The 25,808-nt window shown below is 45.3% G+C and overlaps 2 protein-coding genes across 4 annotated transcripts in view; one reads left to right on the top strand and one right to left on the bottom strand.

Moving 5' to 3' along the window:
• The window catches only part of LOC148899801 (uncharacterized), a 205,621-nt gene extending 187,313 nt beyond the window's left edge, over window positions 1-18,308 (bottom strand). For 2 of the 3 annotated variants that reach the window (XM_088995212.1, XM_088995214.1), the window contains exons 1-3: window positions 17,891-18,308; window positions 17,514-17,630; window positions 11,519-11,668 (exon numbers count right to left, since the gene is read on the bottom strand). In XM_088995212.1, coding sequence (XP_088851338.1) covers window positions 11,519-11,668; window positions 17,514-17,630; window positions 17,891-18,017 — 394 coding nt within the window. In that variant the 5' untranslated portion in view covers window positions 18,018-18,308. Of the gene's footprint in view, window positions 1-9,337; window positions 11,669-17,513; window positions 17,631-17,890 lie in introns of those variants that run through there. The other variant, XM_088995213.1, reaches the window with a different exon arrangement.
• Window positions 18,309-23,925: 5,617 nt separating this feature from the next.
• The window catches only part of LOC148899792 (uncharacterized), a 130,591-nt gene continuing 128,708 nt past the window's right edge, over window positions 23,926-25,808 (top strand). Inside the window, exon 1 of the mRNA XM_088995224.1 lies at window positions 23,926-24,348. Within this exon, the coding sequence (XP_088851350.1) occupies window positions 24,222-24,348 (127 nt within the window). The 5' untranslated portion in view covers window positions 23,926-24,221. The remainder of the gene's footprint in view (window positions 24,349-25,808) is intronic.

Here is a 25,808-nt window from a genome sequence, read left to right as displayed (position 1 = left end):
TAACATTCGTAAACCGAAAAGTTCGTAAGCCAAGGGGTTTAAACCGAGGTATCACCGTAGTTTTGAAGAGGAAAGCATAAATGTTTTCGATCGATGAAAGAAGTCCTCTCAATTCGAGCCGTAAGCAACGAAACTGGTGAAGGACACGACATATGAAGCATATATGAAGCTCCGTGAATAAGCAATATAGCATCAACTTCCGTGATATGTGGCATATAAGGACATGAATAACAAATATTAAGCTACAAGATGTCAACATCAATGCAGATTGTTTAAAGGACAACCGACGTCTCTGGACAAGTTGTGTCCACAATTTGTAAAATGGCTTCACATGACTTCTACTTGGCGTATTTGAATAAGAGAACCGTGTTGCACCCAAAAGCTGCCAGAAGAGGGCATCCAAGCGCCATATAAGGAATTTATCAGCCTGTGGAAGCGGAGGTGGCCACTGGAGGTCGCCATTTTGTGCCTCTTTTTTTTGTGAGCGATTTTCCCCCAATGTTTCCTCAAAATGGCACATATAATTCTTTAATCGATTGCAAATATGTATGCTTTCCTCTTCAGAACTATTTGAATCATATTCATAAATGGATGTGTAACAAGAAAGCATATTCTCTGAATCTGAAGCCATTATTTTGATTCACAAGCAATGCAAGACGTCTTGGCGTGACGTAACGAACTGGGGGCGGGACTTTCTGAAAATGCCCAATTCGCAGCTCAATTTTTTGCAGATTTTGGACACTTTAAGTCATTTTTATTGGTGTTTTCCATTTAAATAAAAAACATCATACTGCGTGTTTTGGGTATTTTAGACGCTATAAAACGTTTTTCTGATGTCAGTTAAAAAATTAAAAAAGTGACGTCGGTTGCCCTTTACTGGTTGTGCATGAAAAACGCCGTTTCAACTTTCAAGATGAAGAGTTAGGAACTTACGTATTAATGACAGTGGTTATCCATCACTAACTCCGGTTAGTTCCTATCCATCGCTAACTCCGGTTAGCTCCTGGTTCCAGCAGCTGAATGTTTGTCCGATAGGTTTGCTCCACGATTATGACAATTGCTCTCTTTCACCACTAGAAAGACGCAACTTTCTACCCATTGGCTGATACGATGCCAGCGGTTATCCAAGCGGGGATTCGCGCACTGCGGGGAGCTCCTCGGCTAGCGCTATACTGCTCTGCTGTGTTGGAAATGCTGCCTTGTTTGTCCGCTGGGAATTTGTGTAAACTTACACCTTCTTTGTGCGTGTTCCCGCAATTGGCTGCAACACGATTCACCATCACGTGATTTATGTAGTTTTCGGCACTTGGACCCCGGCGCATTACTTGGCTTTTGTGGTTTCAAACGCTGGCAGGTATGTCAAAGTAGGAGGTTGCAAATACGTGGCCGCCAGGTCAACATAATCTACATTATTTTTTTTTTAATTCATTGAGTTTTTCAAACTTAAAAATGTGTCCTTTTGTTCATTGTATTCCCTCGTGCTTTCATTATAACTTCCAACCTGCTTAGCGGCCATACAAATGTGCCTGATTCAAGTTTGCCTTTGAGAAAACGGCCTACTGCAAGCTGAGCGATACCACCGGCCAGATCCGCCACTTGCAATATGGCGGAGCCTCACTTGTTTTCAGCAACTGTGATGCGGATCAAGGCGCTCTCGGGGATTCTCGCGCGTTTCAAGGTGACGTCAACATTACGCGACCGGAGTTAGACGATCAGACGCTGCTTCCAGCCCGACCAGAAAGAACCTCGAGTCGTCGACATGTTGAAATAGGGAAAGGCTGCTTGCGGCCGCCGACGAAATCTTCGAACTGTTCCAAACGACCGTGGCTTCGTACAAGGAGCAACTTTGTCCAGCGAGGGAGGAGAGCGAGCAACACCAACGGCAACTGCAACTGGAGGCGGTTTGCAAGACCCGGATTGTGATACGCGTCGAAGGTTTGTCAGCCATACTTGGATTCGCGGCGTTACAAACGACACCAACGCTCTATTATGTTTAAACATAAACCCAGAATGTTGCGGTTGTATATGTTCTATGTGCGTAGAACGCCCGAATGTGAATTGGAAGATGTCGATTCGCCGCACTTTCATTTGAACGGACAAAAACACCGTTGGGCGACAGCCATCTTAGATTTAACTTCCATCCAATTAGAACCCCGCTATGTCGTCATGTGGTGGTGACGTTTGTCATAGCTGACTGGGCTCACCTTCTAACATTGTGGTCTTCATTCTGAACATGTCGATGAATCTTCTTTTGCGGTTGAGAGAAACATGTCAGTTCTGAGCCCCTTCTTGTTCGCGATGGTGATGGACAGGCTGACAGACTATGTTAGGCAAGAATCTCATTGATGTTTGCAGTGATGGAGAAACTAGAGATGTGGAGATATGCCCTGGAAAGGAGAGGACTGAAGACCAGTCACAGCAAGACGGAATATATGTGTGAATGAGAGGGATCCAAGTACAAGAGTGATGCTACAGGGAGAAGAGATAAAGAATTAGTATTTTAAGTACCTGGGGTCAACTGTCCGGAGCAATGGAGAGTGCGGAAAAGAGGTGAAGATGCGTGTCCATGCAGGCTGGAGCGGCTGGAGAAAAATGTCGGGTGTGATGTGTGATAGAAGGATTTCAGCAAGTATGAATGGAAAAGTGTATAAAACGGTGGTCGGACCAGCCATGATGGTTGGACTGTAGACAGTGCCACTGAAGAAAAGACAGGAAGCAGAGCTGAAGATGTTAAGTTTTTCTTTGGGAGTGACCAGGTTGGATAGGATCAGGAATGAGTACATGAGAGGAACAACTCATATTAGAGGCTTTGGAGAGAAAGTCTGAGAGGCCAGACTGAGATGGTTTGGACAAGTCCAGAGGAGAGAGAGCAACTATATCGGAAGAAGGATGCTAAGCCTTGAACTGCAAGGCAGAAGACCGAGAGGAAGACAGAAAAGGAGGTTTATGGATGTTGTCAGAGGACATGAAGGTAGCTGGTGTGAGAGAAGAGGATGCACAAAATCGGTTTAGATGGAGGACGACTTTGATGTTTAAGATTTTGTTCCTGCTGACTTGATTGTAATACAAGTTGTCAAATACACCTTGCTGCTCCTTCCTGCCTTTTTGGGATCCACCACCATCACCACCTTGCAAACCGTGACAAAAACTGAAAAGAAAAAAAATCAGGCTTCAATATCTTGAACTTTATTCATTTGAATTGTAAACCTAAATCATATTGATCCATTTTAGTTTTGTTTACTGCTCAGTGACTCTGATGCTGCACGTGTGTCCAAGCAGATACTTGGCATCGCTAATGACATGCAAGTGCATCCATTTCTGGAGTCAGGCTCTGTGCACAGGAAATCCTCAGGACTGAATCAGACCAGTCCTATTTGGTGTGTTCATCTTCGTGAACCAAAGGAGTTGCTCGCTCAGGTATGTGCTCCCGAACATCAAGAGCATTTGCGCAGCTAGGGCACGGAGTTTGGGAAGCGTGTCAGGGAGGTCAGGTAGAAATTGCGCAGCACCGACAGTCATACTTTGACTTGAACACACTGCAGCTCAATAAGCTCCATTTGGAGATTGATCGTGCATTATTCACATCAAACGGAAAGGTTGCTAAAAAGTTCAAATCTACATTTTGGGACTTGAAATTCAGCAAATCATCGGCATAAATACATACACTTCGAGCCTCCAGTATCGCCAATGCCGTGGCATTTTCGGCAATTAAAACAGACACTTCCAGCACTCGTCGAAAAATGCTGCCGCAATTGCGGGACGATTGGCACACATGGAGGCTGTCACACATCAAGCCTGGTCCATTTGCCATCCGTATGTGTTTTTAGGACACGAACAGAAGATGTCGTCACAGCGTTTTGACGCTTGAATAAAAAATGAGTTGAATTGGGCGTCAAACGGCACCCTTGCGTGGCGCTCTGCCGCTGACATCGCACATACACAATAAATGGCTGCACTGACGCCACCCAGCGCTTGACGCGTTCAATGTGTAGGCACCTTTAGTGGTACGTGCTCTGTGATACGGGCCGGCGGGCCAGATGTAATACATATTAGAGATCATCTCGCCGACCAAATATAATTGTAGTGCAGGCCAAAAATAATTGTGGTGCGGGGCAAGGATGGCCCGCGGGCCTGAGTTTGACAAGCTTGCTATACATGGCTTTTGCCTGAAAAAACGAACAAAACGCCTTACTATACAGTAGTGGTGGGCCGTCAGGGCCAGCAAGGCCTTCTCTGCTACCCTAACATAATCAGACATCATTATCATAATTATAATAAAAGTCAATTTCATTAAAAAAGTATATATATATATATATATATATATATATATATATATATATATATATATATATATATATATATATATATATGACATTCCGATATCACTGCTGTAGGTCCTGGTTGTGTGGATCAGGGAGTCTATGTCCCTTTCGCTCTTAGCATAAAGTCCGTGCGCTGTACATGAACGGGCACATGTAGTTGATATACAGTTGCGATAGCCAATCAGATCACGAGTTGGCACAGTAAGGCCAGCAAGAGGGCCTCGCGTTGAACATGACGTACGCGTCCTTTCGCTCTTAGCATAAAGGGACATAGACTCCCTGATCCACACAACCAGGACCTACAGCAGTGATATCGGAATGTCATTCGGGCTGGAGAAATGTAGTCGGATGGTGACTAAGAGGGGCAAAGTAGTCCACACTGAAGGGGTCTCACTCCCTGAAGGAACAATAGCAGACATTGAAAACAGCTACAAGTACCTCGGTATACCACAGGCCAATGGCAACCTCGAACTAGCAACAAGGAAAGCGGCTACGACCAAATACCTCCAGCGGGTGAGGCAAGTCCTCAGAAGCCAGCTCAATGGCAAGAACAAGACCCGGGCAATAAACAGCTATGCCCTGCCAGTGATCTGATACCCTGCAGGAATAATAAGGTGGCCAAAGGAAGAGATTCAGACCACGGATGTTAAGACCCGTAAACTCCTCACCATGCACGGAGGGTTCCATCCCAAGTCCAGCACCCTGAGACTGTACACAAGCCGTAAGGAAGGAGGCCGGGGACTAGTGAGTGTGAGAGCCACTGTCCAGGATGAAACATCCAAGCTCCATGAATACATCAAAGAGAAGGCTCCAACGGATGATGTTCTCAGAGGATGAGGTGCTGGAAGAGGGACAATCATGGGAGGAAAAGCCCCACACGGGATGTACCACCGAACCATAGCAGAAGTGGCAGATCTCAAGAAGTCCTATCAGTGGCAGGAGAGGGCTGGCCTAAAGGACAGCACAGAGGCACTCATCCTGGCTGCCCAAGAGCAGGCCCTGAACACCAGAGCCATAGAGGCAGGGATATACCACACCAGACAAGACCCAAGGTGGAGGTTGTGCAAAGAGGCACCTGAGACAATCCAACACATAACTGCAGGGTGTAAGATGCTGGCAGGGAAAGCCTACATGGAGCGCCATAACCAGGTGGCTGGCATAGTCTACCGAAACATCTGTGTGGTGTATGGACTGGAAACCCCAAGGTCAAAATGGGAAACACCTCCCAAGGTGGTGGAGAATGACCGAGCAAAGATCCTGTGTGACTTCCAGATACAGACTGACAAGATGGTAATGGCCAACCAACCAGATATCGTGGTCATAGATAAAGGGGAAAGGAAAGCCGTTGTCGTGGATGTAGCGGTCCCGAGTGATGGAAACATCAGAAAGAAGGAACATGAGAAAATCGAGAAATACCAAGGGCTCAGAGAGGAGCTGGAGAGAGCCTGGAAGGTAATGGTGACAGTCGTGCCTGTGGTGGTCGGAGCACTCGGGGCAGTGACCCCCAAACTCGACGAGTGGTTGCAACAGATCCGGGAACAACATCGGATATCTCGGTCCAGAAAAGCGCAGTGCTGGGAACAGCACGGATACTGCGCAGAACCCTCAAGCTTCCTGGCCTCTGGTAGAGGACCCGAGCTGATATGGGGGACAGACACCACCCATGGTGGGTGAGACGAGGATTTTTTATATATATAATTATTCTACATACCGTTTTCTTGATGTTATATTATATCAATTTGGTTATACTCCTTTCAGTGTTGTAGTTTTAGGTCAGAGTTTTTAATCCAATCAGAATTCAGCTAGTTTGTGTCACCAGGCTGTATATGAAATCTGACCGACGCCTTCAGAATCAACAGTGAGGGCGTCCGTGCGCTTTACATGAACGGGCACATGTAGTTGATATACAGTTGCGATAGCCAATCAGATCACGAGTTGGCACAGTAAGGCCAGCAAGAGGGCCTCGCGTTGAACATGACATACGCGTCCTGTGATTGGATACTGACTTTACGTCAGCCCTCAGCGGAGTCAGCGTTATGCAAATCAACCAAGCTGACAACAGATCAGACCCGGAAACTTTAGCAGAAAAACCAAGTATATCTACTCGCTTTTTTAACCCACAATGGCTGAAGGAGAGGACAACTCAGATTTGGTAGCAGATATACTCGCAAGGCCATTCTCAAGACGGACCTTTCAGGAGAAGCTAGACCTTGTGAGGGGAGGCCGGCCGACCCCCGAGCAACCTAACCTGTGCCACGCGGGGAAAGGGTTTGTCCGCCATTTCCATTCGAGCAACTATGAGCGGTATCCCTGGCTTACGGCTTCCAATGAGCGCTGCAAATTGTTCTGCTGGGAATGCCTTTTGTTTGCAAAGGATCGTTTTGGCGTTTGGAGCTACACTGGATTTGCAAACTTGAATTGTTTGACCAAGGCAGCAATGAGACACCAAAGCACGGCTGGACACTTGCAAGCTACGGTACTTTTAAAAACTTGCGGGGACACCCGAGTGGATTCACAGCTCAACGAACAGGTGCGTACGTATAGTGACAAGTTCTAATTGCTAATGCAGATTTATTGATGTGTAATTGCTCCGGAAAATAGCCTGTGTTGTAGACTATTAAGGTGATGCCACGCCCAGTACTGCGTGCGTGTGCTTTTGTAAATGATATCTCCAGCCGTTGTGTCATAAATTATGGTATTACGAGGGATATTTGTTCAAGTCGGACTAAGCAGGACTTCACTGAAGGCCTAGGTGTGAAATGCACGGACCGCTACTGCTATACAGTATATAGTAGTTTTTTTTGCCCATTTACACATGGACATTTTTTTCGGGTTAATATTTGCACTTCCTACATGAGGAAGTGCATGGATGACGTGACTGTCACCAGATCTGTCACCATCCTGGCCAACCAGAAGCCATGGCTGACGGGTGAAGTCCACAGGCTCCTCAGGGGTCGGAACGCTGCCTACAAAGCTGGCGATGAGCTGGGCCTAAGGACTGCCAGGGCCAACCTGTCACGTGGCATCAGGATGGCCAAGAGACAGCACTCCAGGAGGATCGCCAACCACTTCAAAGACAGCAGAGACACCAGGAACTTGTGGCGTGGGATACAGACCATCACAGACTACAAGCCCACTCCACAGACCTGCGAGAACTCCACCACTCTGCTGAACCAGCTGAACGACTTCTTCGCCCGCTTCGAGGCAGACAACAGCATTCCAGCACAGAAGACCCCACCACCTCAGCGTGAGGCGATTCCTCAGAGGGACCAACGCACGAAAAGCCCCGGGTCCCGACGGCATTCCTGGCCGTGTTCTGAGAGACTGCACTGTGGAGCTCACAGATGTCTTCACGGACATCTTCAACACCTCTCTGAGCCAGGCTGTTGTGCCCACGTGCCTCAAAGCCACCACCATTATCCCGGTCCCGAAGAAGTCGTCCCCCACCTGCCACAATGACTACCGCCCGGTCGCACTCACTCCCATCCTCATGAAGTGCTTCGAGCGGCTAGTTATGAACCACATCAAGGCTGCCCTCCCCCCCAACCATGACCCCTTCCAATTTGCATATCGGCCCAACCGCTCGACCGATGATGCCATCTCCACTGCTCTCCACACAGCGCACACCCACCTGGAGACCAGAGACTCCTATGTCAGAATGCTGTTCATCGACTTCAGCTCAGCATTCAACACAATCATCCCCCAACAACTCACTGATAAACTGAGCAAACTGGGGATCAGCACCTCCCTGTGCAACTGGCTGCTGGACTTCCTGACGGGGAGACCACAGGCAGTCAGAGTTGGCGACAACACTTCCAGCACCATCACGCTGAACACAGGGGCCCCCCAGGGGTGTGTGCTGAGCCCCCTCCTCTTCACTCTGCTCACGCACGACTGCTCACCATCATCACCCAGCTCCAACCTCTTCATAAAGTTTGCGGATGACACAACTGTGGTGGGCCTTATCAACAACGACGAGGAGACAGCCTACAGGGACGAGGCCACGTGGTGCAAGGACAACAATCTTCGTCTGAATGTGGAGAAGACGAAGGAGATTGTAGTGGACTTCAGGAGAGTGCGCCCCCAGCATGCGCCACTAACCATCGACGGTGCTGCAGTGGAGAGAGTGAGCAGCAACAAGTTCCTGGGAGTGCACATATCCGAAGACCTGTCCTGGAGCCACAACACGGCATCAATGGCCAAGAGATCCCACCAGCGCCTGTACTTCCGCCGCAAGCTCAAAAGAGTTGGAGCCCCGACCCCCATCACGACCTCCTTCTACCGCGGTACCATAGAGAGCATCCTGACCAGCTATATCACCGTGTGGTACGGCGCCTGCACCGTGTCCTGCCGTAAGACTCTGCAGCGCATCGTGAGGACAGCTGAGAAGATCATTGGTGTCTCTCCCCCCCCCCCTTCAGGACATCTACAACACCCGCCTCACCCGCAGAGCCATCCAGATCGCTGGCGATCCCACCCACCCCTCCCACAGCCTCTTCAGCCTGCTGCCATCGGGTCGGAGACTGCGGAGTCTCCGAGCCAAGACCAGCAGGCTCAAGGACAGTTTCTGCCACCAGGCAGTCCGGAGACTCAACTCCCTCCCAGCCTGCCCCTTCCCACTGCCACACTCACCGAACTCTGAGTACACGCTACATGCTGTACGATCACCCTGAACTCTATTTTTTTCTTCTTTCTAATTTTTTTCTGCAAGACCTCACTTCAACCCTTTCTTGTTGTTCGTTTTTGCATTACTACATTACGTCACTTTATATACGTCACTTCCTCACTTTACATATGTCACTACCTCACTTTACATACGTCACTGCCTCACTTTCCATACGACACTACCTCACTTTACATACAGAAATTACATGTATTGTCTGTTGTCAATTGTATGTCTTTTTTAGCCACGTTTTAAGTGCCTTGCATGTCTTGCACGCTGGGTCCGAGAGGACATTAATTTCATCTGTGCTGTATGTCATGCATATTAGCATATTTGACAATAAAGCTGACTTTGACTTGTTTTTATTTAAGATGATTAAACACATTTCACAAGACGTAGGGTGCTGTACAGACAACAATGGTACAGGGGAGAAAAAAAACCTTGAAAATGAGTGGAAAAAAATTACATTAAATCACCATAACTAAAAGTTGGGAAAAAAAATATTTCAATGTACCAATGGGGAAAAAAAATAATGTAATTTTTTTTTTCACCAGTATCAGTTCGAGTGTTTTTAGGAGTCCCTTCAGAAAAAAAATTGGCCACAAGCAGAGAAGGAAAAGTGTTTCTCAGCAGTGCGGATTATTGTGTGGCTAATTAAAATGCCCTTCTTCGAGAATCCTTTGCAACAAACACTGCAGGCAAAAGCTTTCTCACCGATGTGGATTCTCACGTGCACTTAAGTGATGCTGCCTTAAAAATCTTTGACCACATTCTTAACAGGAAAACCGTTTCTCACCAGTGTGGGTTCTTGTGTGGCTCTTTAAAGAGCCCTTGCAAGTGAATCCTTTGCCACAAATTAACTGGCTCTTCCTTGAGAATGTTTGACCACAATCTGAACAGGAAAAAGGTTTCTCACAACTGTGGATTCTTGTGTGTTTATTTAAGCTTCCCTTCTGAGAGAATCCTTTGCCAGAAACTGAACAGGAAAAAGGTTTCTCACCAGTGTGGATTCTTGTGTGGCGAATTAAATGGCTCTTCCTTGAGAATGTTTGACCACAAACTCAATAGGAAAAAAGTTTCTCACCAGTGTGGGTTCTTGTGTGGCTCATTAAATAGCCCTTGCGAGTGAATCCTTTGCCACAAACTGAACAGGAAAAAGGTTTCTCACCAGTGTGGCTTCTTGTGTGGCTCATTAAATCGCCCTTGCGAGAGAATCCTTTGCCACAAACTGAACAGGAAAAAGGTTTCTCACCACTGTGGATTTTGGTGTGGCTCATTAAATCGCCCTTGCGAGAGAATCCTTTGCCACAAACTGAACAGGAAAAAGGTTTCTCACCACTGTGGATTTTGGTGTGGCCAATTAAATGGCTATTCCGAGAGAATCCTTTGCCACAAACTGAACAGGAAAAAGGTTTCTCACCACTGTGGATTCTAGTGTGGCCAATTAAATGGCTATTCCGAGAGAATCTTTGGCCACAAACCGAGCAGTAAAAAGGTTTCTCACCAGTGTGGATTCTTGTGTGGCTCATTAAAGAGCCCTTGCGAGTGAATCCTTTGCCACAAACTGAACAGGAAAAAGGTTTCTCACCAGTGTGGCTTCTTGTGTGGCTCATTAAACAGCCCTTGCGAGTGAATCCTTTGCCACAAACTGAACAGGAAAAAGGTTTCTCACCAGTGTGGATTCTTGTGTGGCTATTTAAAGAGACCCTATGAGAGAATCCTTTGCCACAAACCGAACAGGAAAAAGGTTTCTCACCAGTGTGGATTCTTGTGTGGCTATTTAAAGAGACCCTGTGAGAGAATCCTTTGCCACAAACTGAACAGGAAAAAGGTTTCTCACCACTGTGGATTCTGGTGTGGCCAATTAACTGGCCATTGTCAGAGAATCCTTTCCCACAAACTGAACAGGAAAAAGGTTTCTCACCAGTGTGGATTCTTGTGTGTCTCATTAAACAGCCCTTGCGAGTGAATCCTTTGCCACAAACTGAACAGGAAAAAGGTTTCTCACCAGTGTGGATTCTTGTGTGGCTATTTAAAGAGACCCTATGAGAGAATCCTTTGCCACAAACCGAACAGGAAAAAGGTTTCTCACCAGTGTGGATTCTTGTGTGGCTATTTAAAGAGCCCTTCTCAGAGAATCCTTTGCCACAAACTGAACAGGAAAAAGGTTTCTCACCACTGTGGATTCTGGTGTGGCCAATTAACTGGCCATTCTGAGAGAATCCTTTCCCACAAACTGAACAGGAAAAAGGTTTCTCACCAGTGTGGATTCTTGTGTGTCTCATTAAACAGCCCTTGCGAGTGAATCCTTTGCCACAAACTGAACAGGAAAAAGGTTTCTCACCACTGTGGATTCGACAGTGGCCAATTAAATGGCTATCCCGAGAGAATCCTTTGCCACAAACCGAGCAGGAAAAAGGTTTCTCACCAGTATGGGTTCTCGCATGCTTTTTCATTCGACTCTGATCAGTCAACGTTTTGCCACACAGAGAAGATTTGCAGTGTTTTTTGTCAGTGGGACACGTCAGATCACCGTGACACTCTTCGACTTGACCATCATCATTTTTGGTGCAAGGGTGCGCTGGCTCCTCCTCTCTTTTAATGTCGCGGGCTTCCTCTTCTTCCTCTTCAAAGTGAGAGGGCTCTGCATTCAGCCGCACATGACAAGCATCTTCGCTGATGCCTGCATGACACAAAAAGACAGACACACATGCAATTATGGTGAAAGTTACCAAGAGTTAAATGAGTTCAGATTATCACTCAAAATGTGACATGAACAGGATCACATTCATGGTTGATTTCAAGACTTTGGCGCCGGCGAAGAAAAATTGTCTTGTCTGCACGAGCTGCTTCCACCTCTCACAGCCAACGTGTTTCTGTTTCGATCATGAAGGAGGCACTGAGAAAAGAGCTTTTTCCAGACGTGCTTCTTTTTTCGTGCAAACACAATCTCTCTCTTTGTCTGTCTGTCTCAGCGCGCACACTTGCTTCCCCCAGCCACACACACACACTCACATACACAGCCTATAGCACCCGCGTGCTTTCTCAGCCGAAGGGCTTCACACCCATATGCGTCAAGTGTGCAAGAACTTCAATGAGAACATTTTGCTGAACACGAAGCATATAAAGCTTTTTTCATCCTTGTACGTCTGGATGTGCTGGTCCAAACTGCTCAAACTAGGCTACGGAACCAAGGTGAGCGGAATGGCAAAGATGAGAGGAGAGGCTAAGGTCTACTTGCTGGACAGCGAGGGAAGACGAGACTCAAGCAAGCACTCTACATCCCAGCATTTCCGCAGAACCTCTTCGCCATCCAAGCCCGGATAAATACAGAGGGTTGTGTCAGGAAGGGCATCCGACATAAAAGCTTGGCCAAAACAAACATGCGGATCAAACCTCTAAAGATGCAGGACACTGATTTGCTATGGCGACCCCGTCAAGGGAAAAGCCGAAAGGAAAAGAAGATCTCCGCCATCAAAGCAGCAATAGCGAGTGGGGCAGAGGTCCGCTTTCAAACACGGTGATGACTGGTTAGTCCAGAGGGATGGGACAAAATTCAAAATGGAGGTGTTTGGTAGAATGTCTCACCTAAACACAATAGTAGAGAAAAATGTCGATGAAGCGTATGGTTGTTTTGATATCCAAACTTGGCACAAAATACTGGGTCATTGTAACTTCGAAGATGTTGCTAAATTAGAAAAAGTGGTTAAAGGAATGTCTATTAGAGGGAAACACGAGCCTAATCAAAACTGTGAAATCTGCACACAGGGCAAGCTGACAGGGCAGGAACAGACATGCAGATGCTAAAGCTGCAACTGTGCTACAGCTCGTGCACACAGACCTGTGCGGTCCTCTAGAACCGACAGATAGAAATGGCTACAGGTACGCAATAGCATTCACTGATGACGTCAGTGGGATGATTTTTCCATATTTTATTAAGGCAAAGGCTGACACGACAAAGGCTACATAAAAATTCAAAATTCAAAAAAATAAAATGCATCCGATCCGACAATGGCACAGAGTTCACTGGGCAAGAGTTTCAATCTTTACTAAGAAAGAATGGGATAAGGCAGGGGTTGGGAACCTTTTAGACTCAGAGAGCCATAAAAGTAAAATATTTAGAAATGGCTTTCAGTGAGAGCCACAACACGCACACGCGCGCACGCACGCACACACGCACACACGCACACACGCACACACGCACACACACACACACACACACACACACACACACACACACACGGCCACTTTTCAACAAAATGCCAGAATGTATTCTTTAAAATAACTTTGTGATCGTACTCACCGTTAACATGAATGGTTTTCCGTTCCTCGTGATTGGTAAAAATCCAGCCAAACGATCGGAATGAAAGTGAACTTGCCGGCTCCATAGGCGAAGTCACTGCTAGCTCGCGCTAGCCTGCACACAGCTCATTAGCTTCCACACTTGCGATGCAACATACTTCTCGCAGAAGTATGTCGATGCTAACGTTAACATGGGGCTTGTTAAAATGTCATTGACATTCGACTGTTTCGTCGATGGTATTGTTTCATTGCAAATTAGAATCAGAACCTTTTCTCTCCACAAAGACTAATCCTCGATGCATTCAAGATGAAGTGCACACGTGGGGCTCATTTAAAGGGCCGTTTACCTGTTTCGACTGACGGCCAGTATCATCCAATCAAAATTGGGCTTTCCGCCAACTGCAGCCCCAACAGAAAATGAACAGAAAAAGTGAGAATGTATATTTTGATTGATCCGCGAGCCATATGCAATCATCAAAAGAGCCATATATGGCTCGCGAGTTAGGAGTCCAAGATGGCGCCCGCGTAGGCAGCCGTCAGCAAGTGCTCTCATGAGCCTTGCGTTTTTTTGTTGTTTTTGTCATGTTTTTGTGTTTTCTTTTGTCACTTTGTGTTGTCGTGCGTCGTGAGGAACGCATATGGATTGTTTTTCAGCATTTTTGGCCACGACATTCATCAAGCAGGAGACTGTGCTGAGCGGTTGCGCCTTTTCGGCAGCATGAATATGCCAGTACTGTTTTTGAATGGGAGGAATGTCAGTGCCATTCGACTGTCATCGCTGGACAGCTCTGGGGCCATTGTGCCTTTTTGCGCCTGTAATGGGCAGCATCTTCACGGCCCCGCTTTGTTCGGTGGAAAGGTCAGTGCTGCTGGACAGTCTGCGGCTGGATGAATGCATGGCTTGGGGATAAGAAGGAGCATCAGCGCAGAGCGCCGATGCGTATGTGGAATTGTCGCGGCTTGGAATTGAAGCAGATTTATTTGGGACAGGAGATGTGAGAATCTCTTTTCGTCAATGGATGCTACAGCTGTGTGTTTGCTTTCAACATTTAGCTTGTAGTCGACGTGCACATTCCACCGTGATGTCCCTGATCCACTGGTGAGGAGACACTTTGATCCTCTCCTCTTTCATCTCGAACTGCTTTATGTCACAAAGAGAGTACAGAAAGTGCTTAAGAAGGAATGACTCTGCGTCTTTGTATTGTCATGTTATTTGTTATTTAGTTTTTTTGTTCTTTTGACTTCAAGGCGGCGCCCCGAGAGTGGCTACCTTTCCAGCAGCTCCTATATTTGGTTTTTCTACTTTCATTCCTTTCATCACTTTGCTGCTGTGAAATGTAAATTTCTCCACTGTGAGACTAATAAAGGCAAATCCAATCCAATCGGTTCCCGACCCCTGGGATAAGGCATGAGACGAGTGCACCCTACTCGCCACACCAGAACGGTACTGCAGAGGGAGGTTGGCAAACACTATTTGAGATGTCTCGATGCATGCTGTTGGAAAGTAAGCTTTCCAAGCAACTATGGACATATGCTGTAGAAACGGCCACTCAAATTCGCAACAGATGCTACAGTAAGCGGCTACAGCAGACACCTTACCAGGCTTTTACAGGAAAGACACCCAACCTTTCTAACATGCAAATATTTGGCTGTGAATGTTATGTTTATAAACAGGACAAAAAGAAGTTAGATTCCAGATGTGAGAAGCAGATTTTCGTAGGATATGATAAGTATGGTCCAGCCTATATTGTGTACTACCCTGGGACAAGGAAAGTTCTGAGACATAGACTGGTGAAATTTGTAATACAAAAAACAACACAGATGGTCAAACTCAAACGGATTGTGACTTGTGGGACGATATTCAGAGCTACGGTAAAGTACCCCTGAAGAGACAGTAGAAACAGGCAATATTCAGACTGAACAGGGAAGGGGGTTTTCTAAAAGACAAAAAAGGGCTCCAGAATATTTAAAAGAGTACACGTGTAAAACTAAGTGTGATGATGACAAAGCCGACAAAATTGACTATTTCTACAAAGTAACTTATGGTGTACCTAGAATTTTTAAAGAGGCTATGCAATATGACAAGTCAAAAATGTGGGCTACTGCAGTGGAAGAGGAGATAGAATCCCTGAAAGAAAACAAGACTTTCACTCTGACCCCGCTACCGAAGGGCAAACAAGCAGTGGGACTTTGCTGGGTGTATACGGTGAAAGAAAACCCAGATGGATCTGAGACTTGTAAAGCCAGATTTGTGGCAAAAGGATGTGGTCAATTGGAAGGAATAGACTACAGAGAGACATTTTCACTGACAGCGAATATGACTTCCATTCGAACACTGTTGCAGGTGGCTGTGCAAGAAGATCTCACCCTTCACCAAATGGACGTGAAGACTGATATCCCCATGCCCCAATGGACTGTGAATTATATGTGGAGCAACCTGAAGGTTTTGAGATCACGTCACAAACAGGAGAACGTTTGGTATGTAAGCTCAACAAATCACTGTCTGGCTTAAAGCAGTAACTGGATTATGTTACTAAATAATCACCTCATAAAGAATGGTTTTATACAAAATGATGCAGATCACTGTGTTTACTACAGAGAAAGTAATTTTGTTAGTGTGGGTGGATGACTTAATCATTGAGGCGAGTAACGATACCCTACTCAGTGAAGTAAAAGAAATGCTAAAAAGAAGGTTTAAAATGAAAGATATGGGTCCACTGAGACACTTCCTAGGTATCGATTTGAAACAAAGTAAAGGAGAGATCAAAATTACTCAAAAGAAACACATTGAGAGAATGTTGAGAAAATGTGGAATGGCTGAGTTCATAGTAAGAAGCACCCCTCCCTTGTGAACAGAAATTGGACTTTAACAGTGAGGGTGTGTGGCGTCACAGGTGAAGTTGTCAACTCATCAAAGTAGAGAGATAGTGGGCAGCCTAATATACATAATGACATGCACCAGACCTGATTTAAGCTGGGTTGTTAGCAAACTCTCAATACCTAGCTGAACCAAAACAGCAGTATTGGACAGCAGTTAAACATTTACTAAAATATTTAAAAGGTACTACAGATCAAGAGCTTACTTTCAGAAAATGTGAAGAAAAGTCAAAACTAGAGGGATATAGTGATGCGGATTGGGCTGCCGATATAAATGACAGGAGGAGCACAACTGGATATTGTTTTAGCCTAACTAAGGAAGGTCCAGCTACATCGTGGAAGAGTAGAAAACAGCCAACTGTGGCGTTATCAACTTGTCAAGCTGAGTATATGGCACTCGCGGCCACAACTCAAGAAAGCATGTACCTTGTCCCATTATTAAAAGGGATAAACAGCAGTAATTGTCACGTACCAGTAAAAATATATGAGGACAATCAGGGGGCAATACCTTTGTCCGAAAACCCAGTGTGTAGGCAAAGAAGTAAACACGTAGATATTAAATATCATTTTGTACGGTCTGCGCACACTGAGAGGAAAATATCTGTAAAATATTGTCCGACAGAAAACATGGTTGCGGATGTTTTTGCTAAAGCGGTGACAAAAGTGAAACTTGAAAGATTCAAGAGATATTTGTTTGGAGAAATGGGAATATTTTAAAGCTTGCAGTGTTGCAAATATGTAGGATGTTTTTATTTTTAAAGCAATGTATTTCTTGTTTCGATGTTTTTCGTGTTTTTCTTTTTGTTTGCTGCATGAAATTGTGAACATGTCTTTGAGTGTTGAGTGTGTGTGTGGATGTGTGTGTGAGGCAAAGACACGATTGGGGAAATTTCATGATTGACGTCACCTGCGAAACGAGCTGATCATGTGATACCCGGAAATTGTGAAGCATTTTTAAGAGCATGCGCAATCAAATTTGTCAAGTTCCCAGACCAATGATTAATACGGCTGTGCATCATTTTTCTCTCGTGAGTACTTTCAATCGCTATGAAAATTTACCATTTTGGTGACTGTTAAAACGCTAGGACTGCTTCCAGAATGACTAGCGCAACAATATAATTACAAGAGCCACTTCGTGTCAGAAAAAAACAAAAGTCCTGATGTGGCACAATTTTCGAGACATTTGATTCTATAAATATGTAATAAGAGCTTTGTGCCTTTGCACTTGTGATTTCCTAGAGCCATTGTATGTTACTTATTTGAGCGCGTGTGTACAAGAAAACAATACACAAAGCCTGTTCAAAACGACAGAAAGAAGAAAACAAGCGAGACGAGCAGTAAGAGCCAACCTAATCTGTGAAGAACAATTCTTGGCTGCATCCTCAAAATGGCGTCCAGCAGCTGACGTTCTCCGTTGCGGTCATCTTTTTCTTCACAAAGGTCCTTCTCGTCTTCTGGTGTCCTTCCTGCGTACATTGTTCACACGACAGTTCCAAAATGTTTCGCTTACGATCTCTGCGGAGCGATGCGTTGAGCACGAGGGCACTGTTGCGCTTGACATTCTGGCAGCGGTCCTAGCGTTTTAAACAGTAACCTAGATGGTAGTTTTTCGTAGCGATTGCAAGTAAGTGTATGTTACTTATTTAAGCGCGCGTACAAAAACCAACAACACATGAAGCCGTTCAAAATGACTTGAAAACAAGCAAGACGAGCAGTAAGAGCCAACCTAATCTGTGAAGAACGATTCTTGGCTGCATCCTCAAAATGGCGTCCTGCAGTTGACGTTCTCCGTTGCGGTCATCTTTTTCTTCACAAAGGTTCTTCTCGTCTTCTGGCGTCCTTCTTGCGTCCATTGTTCACACGACAGTTCCAAAATGTTTCGCTTACGATCTCTGCGGAGCGATGCGTTGAGCACGAGGCCCTCTTTGTTAGCGGCTAGCAAACTCGGCTAAGCTAAACGAGGCCCAGAAAGTCCAACGTACACCGAGACGACTTTAATCGGACACAAGCTTCAACGAAAGATGTTCTAACCGAGCAAGATGGTGGTGGGCGCTCCGAGTGGGCGTTTTGAGGACTTCGCCGACAAATTCAGCAGAATTTTGTCATTGGGTGTCGACCACGTTTCAGTCCGAGCTTGCATCAAGTCAGCAATTGTGACTATTCTGCATCCCGGAAATCTGTCCACAGTAAACGCAGTTCACCACCTTCGAAATTAAAGCATTTTAAACCGTCAGCGGTTTGGTTACAATTAAATTATTCAGGCACGACGCGTTCCCCCAAACAGAATGAAAACGGTCTCAGAATAGCACCAAGGAGAAGAGACTGTCGTGTTGTCAAATAAGGCACATGTCAGTCTAGCTGTTGCGTTAACATGGGTAACTTTTTATTTTGCCTCCAATGCAATACTTCTTCCCAGTCACTCCACCCCCCCTGGTCCTTGGCGCTTCCTCCTGACGTCATCGCCCAGCGCCACTGATCTTGTCAACAACCACAACACATCTCTCCTTTCTAGAATCATTGGATAGACTACCAATGATTCAACAGACCTTGAGGATTATTCTGCCTCGTGGTTGAAAGGTCTGCTCGTCCCTCAGACTGTGACAAGGGATCGCATAGGAAAAACAAACATATTTGAGACAATCCATTTGAGAACAATAACTTGATGGTCCATCTTAACTGATCCTCCTCTATGCTCTGTAATGGGCTGAACATTGTATGGACAAACAGAACAGCAAGTACATCTCAATTTTCGTAATACACCCACCCCCGTTTTTTTTTTTTTTTTTTTTTTTCAAACAACCCTGCAAGCAGAGCCTGAAAGTAGGAGGAAAATGGGTGAAAAAAAAATCACAAGTCCAACCTGGTTGGTTTCACCACGACTCCCAAACCTGGTCTTGGTAGTAGTGGGTGGTGGGTCTGGAAGATTGTGCTGTAGTGGTCCCGCTGATGGACTTTCTGGATCACCTCCCGAAGACTGCTCCGCTGCATCACAGCCACTCTGCTCAGGCGAGGACCTCATTGGGATGAGATGACGCCGGTTTCGTCTGATGGTCCCGTGAGGTCCCTCTACCAGATATGATCGTGGGGAAGCATGTCTGTCGATGATGGCTCCTTCCGCTCCTTGGTCCTTAATCCACACACACTGTCCCGGGTTGAGTCTGACGAGGTTCTGTGCACGATGTCGCGTGTTGTAGCGTTGTGCATCTTTTGTCCTCTTCTCATCTTCATGCTTCACCTGAGCTTCTGGCCATTCCCAGGTGGTTGCAATCACCTTCTCAAGCAGTCTCAGTCAATTAGTGGTCGCCCAACTCTACTGTTTTGGATGGGGAGAAATGCGCACCTTTCTCCCATCCAAAATCCAGAACACACAAAATTATTTAACATTTCTTTTGGCATCATGACATCATTCACACCCTCTCCTCAGAGTTCAGACATTCTTGACAAATAATCAGCTATGACATTTTTCTTACCCTGGCAATGCTCAATGGTGAACTGGTATGGCTGAAGGGCAAGACACCACCGCAGTATCCTCGCATTCTGGTGTTGCATGGAGTGCATCCACTTCGGGGCGCGATGGTCAGTCTGTAATCTGAATTCCCGTCCTAGGAGGTAGTAACGGAGTGAGTCAATTGCCCACTTGATGGCTAGGGCCTCCTTCTCAATTGTGGAGTATTTCTTCTCCCTCTCATAGAGTTTCCTACTCAGGAACAGGATGGGTCTCTCTTCTCCAGCACTGCCCTGTACCAGAACTGCGCCGAGACCAACATCCGAAGCATCCACTTGGACTAGAAACTCCTTGGAAAAATCTACACTCTGCAGGACAGGAGCTTGACTGATGAAATATTTCAAGGCCCTAAAAGCTTGGTCACATGCTGCTGTCCATGGTAGAGGTGATTTGATGTTCTTTCTTGTCAGGTCAGTTAAAGGAGCAGCTAGTGTAGCAAAGTGTGGAATAAACCGCCTATACCAACCAATCAGCCCAAGAAATGACCTCAATTGCTTCTTGGTCTGGGGAGGTGGTATCTTCTCCACGGCCTTCACTTTCTCCACCTGGGGCTGAATCTTTCCTTTCCCAATCAAATGTCCCAGGTAACGCACCTCTTCTTGTGCCCAGGAGCATTTTTGCTCATTAATGGTGAGTCCAGCCGCTTGTATTTTCCCAAGGACGGTCTTGATGTGCAGGAGATGGTCCTCCCAACCTTCACTGTAGATCACGACGTCATCAAGATAGGCAGCTGAGAAACTGGAACAGTCCTTCAGGATCACATGTGTACTCGCGATGTGTCGTTCGCGAACCAACCGGTTCTTAGAGCCGATCTCTGAAGTGAGCGAAGAGAGCCGGTTCCTAACAAGGAGCCGGAAATGGGAGCCGACTTTGTTTGTCCTCTATTCTCCACCCCCAGTCTTCGGTTAAAGCTGCACGTGATTGGTCGATATCCGTGGTAGAGGAGGGAAGGAAGAATTACAGACACATGCAGCAGTGAGGAGAATGAGGGGGGGGGGGGGGGGTAGGGTAGGGTGGAATCAGAATCAGAATCAGAATACCTTTATTCGTCCCGCAGGAAATTTGCAGTCCACAGCAGCAAGGATGTTATCTCTGTATACTGTGCAAATGTGATTGCAAAAACCGTTCTATAAACAAGACTGTACATAGTGCAGAATCAAGAGATGCATTTAGATATATTGCAACAACCCATATTTACAAGTGTCCAGTTTTTTTTTTAACAAATGTTATCTCATTATGTTGTTATTATTCAATTATTATATTTTTACTAATTGGTATGATAGTATTATTAATATGAAAATCAAATTAGTGACAGCTGATCATCAGACCAGAGTAACCACAGGGAAAGTGAAAGTTAGTGGATGCTCTCTGTGCACCTATAAATCCCGCCATATAAATAAAAGTATTTGATATAGTGTATTTGTCACGTCCGCTCGAGGTCTGGTGATAATACTCGAGGGACGACGGAAGGTCGTAGGATCGGGTCCGAAATACACGGTGGAGACAGTGATTCCGAATAAAGAGTCTTTACTGAGGCACATCAAACATAACAGGAGGTCAAGAACAAAGAAGGAGGGCAACGACAAACAGATTTGCGTGCGGAGGGGTGACGGGGGGCTTCCAGGAATACACCGACAGTGACCGTAAGGTAAGTGTGGCTTTCATAGCCATAAGGCACAATTTTTTTACATGGGTAATTTGCTTTTCACATAACTTTACATGATTTTTGGTAGTTAATTAATTTAAGGAAAAAAACAAAGGGGCCATTTGTTAGCCAAAAGAGCTGGATCTTTTTAGTGAGCCGAGAAAAAAACGGCTCTCAGAAAAGAGCTAGAATTCCCATCACTAATGTGGACGCTGTGGCCTCACACCAGTTTCACGGCGCGTATGGGCAGGGCCGTTCTGCTCCGATTGGCTGCGTAGCGTACGTGAACTGTACGGCATGATTGGCTAGACACCTGTCACTCATTGAGTTACATTGCAAAATGTGCGCTGCATCGATGTTCTTGTGCGCTGAGTATGTGCAAGCAGTACGTGATTAAACACGCGGGCAGCTTAGAGGGAACATTGCATGTGACCCCTAAGGATGTTGCCGTTATAGATGCCATCCCAAGTGGTATGATAAGCCTGTTCAAGGGTCACTCCGCTTCTCCTGACAGACCACCGTCAATTGCAGTGACAGAAACCGCCCTGGGGAAACACTCTTTCTCATCAATTGCTCGAAATGGGAACTGTGCAATTAGACATTTGTTTCAAAAATCTTTTGTGACGGTTCCCTACGTTGTTCATCACTGGAGAACGTATGTCCCAAATATCCCATGGGAAAAGGTTTGGTCACTCCCATATAATTTTTTTCATCACAAACAAACAAAGAGAAATAACCTACAACCATTTGCACCGTTGCTACCCTGTTAAATATAACATAAGGTCCTGACAGGATATCTCTTGTACATTTTGTGAAGCTGAGCCTGAAACTGCAACTCACCTAATCTGGGCTTGTCCCGAAACTACTCGCTTCTGGAAACACTTTGTCAAATATGTTCAATGTAAAATCACTTCTCCGTTCATATTTCACTACAAAGACATGCTGTTTGGACATTACAACAAGACCAACACAAAATATTTTATTATTAATTTATTCTGCTTTTCTTGCCAAACATCACATTCATAAATCCAAATTCTGTGGGAGGAAACCCCTATTTGTAATACAGTAAAGTCTCGTTATATCGATATTCAAGGGAGTCGGAAAAAATATCGATATAACCGGGACTATTGATATATCCGACCCTGTTTGCATGTAATTTTCTCAGTGCGTGCATAGAAATAGTATCGATATAACCGGGACTATCGATATATCCGATATCGATATAACGAGACTTTACTGTATTTCAAAATGAAATGAAACTATATCAGAAAACAATTCAGGTATCTGCCGACCCAAACGCGATCAAAACACATGATTTGTTGATGAAATATGGCATAGGGTGATGTGCTTGCCGAATCATCTGGTGTTCTCCCCTCTCCTTTTTGTCAATTTTACTATGTTGTGCAGGGTCAATAAAATGTTAAAACGCCTGGCAATCCCACCCATCTCTCTTCTTTCTTCTATTTTTGACTTTTTTCCTCTTTTTCTTTTTTGTCGAATGATTATCTGTCAGGAACTCTTATTTCCTGTGTAGGTATTGTCTCTTACACGATTATGTATCACCTGATGTATGTTGCCAACTGTTTACAAAATGTTAACTATGCAGAAAGATTTGTTGAGACGCACCTCTGATTTACTTCTAGAAGCTCCACGAGCGATTCAAAACTAGTGGTTTTGTTTGTTTTTGTTGTGTTTTGTATGCAGTGTTGTTTGTTTCTTTTACTTTGTTTGTATGCATGTCATTTGATTAAAAAAAGGAGAGCACGTTCAGATGACGCTGCATTGGCTCTGTTTTTACGACAGGGTGCAATCCGCGGCGTGGCCACCGGAGGGCGATGACGTGACGTGGGCCCATTGATTCGACAGGGTGCGTCTCAATTCAATGTTTTTCTTTTGTTAAACGCCTAATGTCCCCTTCATGAAAGTAATCTGATCACATGCCATGGGCCCTATTTTTTTCGACAGGGTGCTGTGGCGCGACTTATCCACTGGAGGGAAACACATACGGGAAGTCAGAATGAGGCTTTGTTTTTCAACGTCGTCGTTGAATGATTTATATCCAAACCATTATATTTTGGCGTATTCACCTCAATCCATTGTTGAGCATATTCAGATGACATCCCTTATCTGCTGTGGAATTCACGAGGTGCAAGAGCGATGACGTGTCTTGCTCCCAATTGATTCGGCGCAGAGCGTCTCAATCCAAAACAAACATGCGATCAAACCTCTAAAGATGGCGGACACTGATTTGCGGTGGCGACCCCTTGAAGGGAAAAGCCGAAAGGAAAAGAAGATTTGATGTACTTCGACCACTGTTGATTCGACGGTGTGCGCTGCAATATGCATCCCAACATCCATTATCTGATTCAAATTTCCAATCAAGGGCCACATTCTTTATTTTATTGATTTGGATGATTTTTTTATCTAACATCGGAGCAGAACGACAGTCCCATTGTTCGACGGTGAACGCGCCGAGGCCTGAATTATTTTTAAACGTGATTTTATCTCCAAACCGCTGACGGTTTAGAATTCTTTTATTTCGAAGGTGGTGAACGGGGTTCACTGTGGACAGATTTCCGGGATGCAGAATATTCACAATTTCTGACTTGACGCAACCTCGGACTGACGAGCTTGACACAAACGCGGTCGACACGCGTTGACCAAATTCTCCTGAATTTGTCGGCGACGTGCTCAAAACGCCCACTCGGAGCGCCCAGCACTACTTTGCTGGGTTAGAACATCTTTCGTTGAAGCTTGTGTCCGATTAAAGTCGCCTCGGTCTCCGTTGGACTTTCTAGGCCTCGTTTAGCTTAGCCGAGTTTGCTAGCCGCTAACAAAGAGGCCCTCGTGCTCAACGCATCGCTCCGCAGATCATAAGCGAAACATTTTGGAACTGTCGTGTGAACAATGTACGAAAGGAGGACACCAGAAGACGAGAAGGACCTTTGTGAAGAAAAAGAGGACCACAAGGGACAACGTCAACTGCAGGACGCCATTTTGAGGATGCAGCCAAGAATTGTTCTTCAAGGACAAGGTTGGCTCTACTGCTCGTTTCGCTTGTTTTCAAGTCTTTTTGAACAGGCTTCGTGTATTGTTTCAAATAAGTAACATACAGTGGCTGTAGCACAAAGCTCTCATCACATATTTATAGAATCAAACGTCTCGAAACTTTTGCGACAGACATCAGGACGTTTGTTTCTAACCAAACCGATTCTGACACGAAGTGGCTCTTGGAGTGCATGGATGGATTTGCCTTTATTAGTCTCCCAGTGGAGAAGTTTACATTTCAAAGCAGTGATGAATGATATGAACGAGTGATGTGTCGTTCGAGAACGAACCGTCTCTTAGAGGCGGATCGCTGAAGTGAACGAAGAGAGTCGGTTCCTAACAAGGAGCCGGAAATGGGAGCCGACTTTTTTTGTCCTCTACATTCCTCTCCCCCGGTCTTCGATTAAATCGACACGTGATTGGTCGATATCTGTTGTAGAGGAGGATGGGGAAAATTACAGACACATGCAGCAGTGAGGAGAGGGGGCGCAGTGTTTGGGTAGACAGGTGGACAAATGTTTTTACATTATGCTGTTATAATTATTCAATTATGATATTTTTTACTACTTGGTATAATAGCATTATTAATATGAAAACCAAATTAGTGACAGCTGCTGACAGCATCAGACCAGAGTAACCACAAGGAAAGTGAAAGTTAGTGGATGCTCTCTGTGCACATATAAATGAAAATATTTGATATAGTGTATGTTTTACATGAGTAATGCGTTTGTCATATAATTTTACATGATCAGAATCATCTTTATTGCGAAATATGTAGAACACACAAGTTATTTGTTTCCGGTCGAACATGCTCCACTAGTATCATCAAAAAATTGCAAAGAGGCACTATACAGTTCCATTTGGGCTGCTGTTCATAGAGTTAATGACTTGGGGGAAGAAGCTGTTTAAATGTCTGCTGGATTTGGTGCGCATGGATCGGTAGCGCGTTTGGATTCTTGCAGTGTGCAAGTCCTCGAGAGTGGGTAGGGCGGTGCCAATGATTTTTTTTTCCGCCGTCCTAACTGTCCGTTGAAGTCGGATTTTTTCCGTTTTTGTGGTGGCCCCGAACCAAACCGTGACGGACACAGGATGGATTCGATGACAGCTGTGTAGAAATGTTGCAGCACCTCCTGTGGCAGGGCATGCTTCTTTAGCAGCCTCAGGAAGTACATTCTCTGTTGGGCCTTTTTCAGGATAGAGTTAGTGTTGACCTCCCACTTCATGTCCTGGGAGACTGTGATTCCCAGGAACTCGAAGGTCTCAACGGTTGACACGAGGCAGTTGGATAGTGATTTTTTTTGGTAGTTAATTAATTAAAGCAACAAAAAAACAAACAGAGGAGCCATTCGGAGCCGAATCTGTTTAGTGAGCCAATCCAAAAGAATTCCCATCACGAATATGAACAACTCGTATTTGTTTGTTCAACTAGCAATGCCTGACTAGAGA

The sequence above is a fragment of the Hippocampus bargibanti genome, linkage group LG04, assembly GCF_051943395.1.
Source record: "Hippocampus bargibanti isolate YZ-2025 linkage group LG04, ASM5194339v1, whole genome shotgun sequence".
In the NCBI taxonomy this organism is placed as follows: domain Eukaryota; kingdom Metazoa; phylum Chordata; class Actinopteri; order Syngnathiformes; family Syngnathidae; genus Hippocampus; species Hippocampus bargibanti.
Note: the sequence above shows the minus strand (reverse complement) of the source record. Positions and strands in the feature narration are given on the sequence as shown.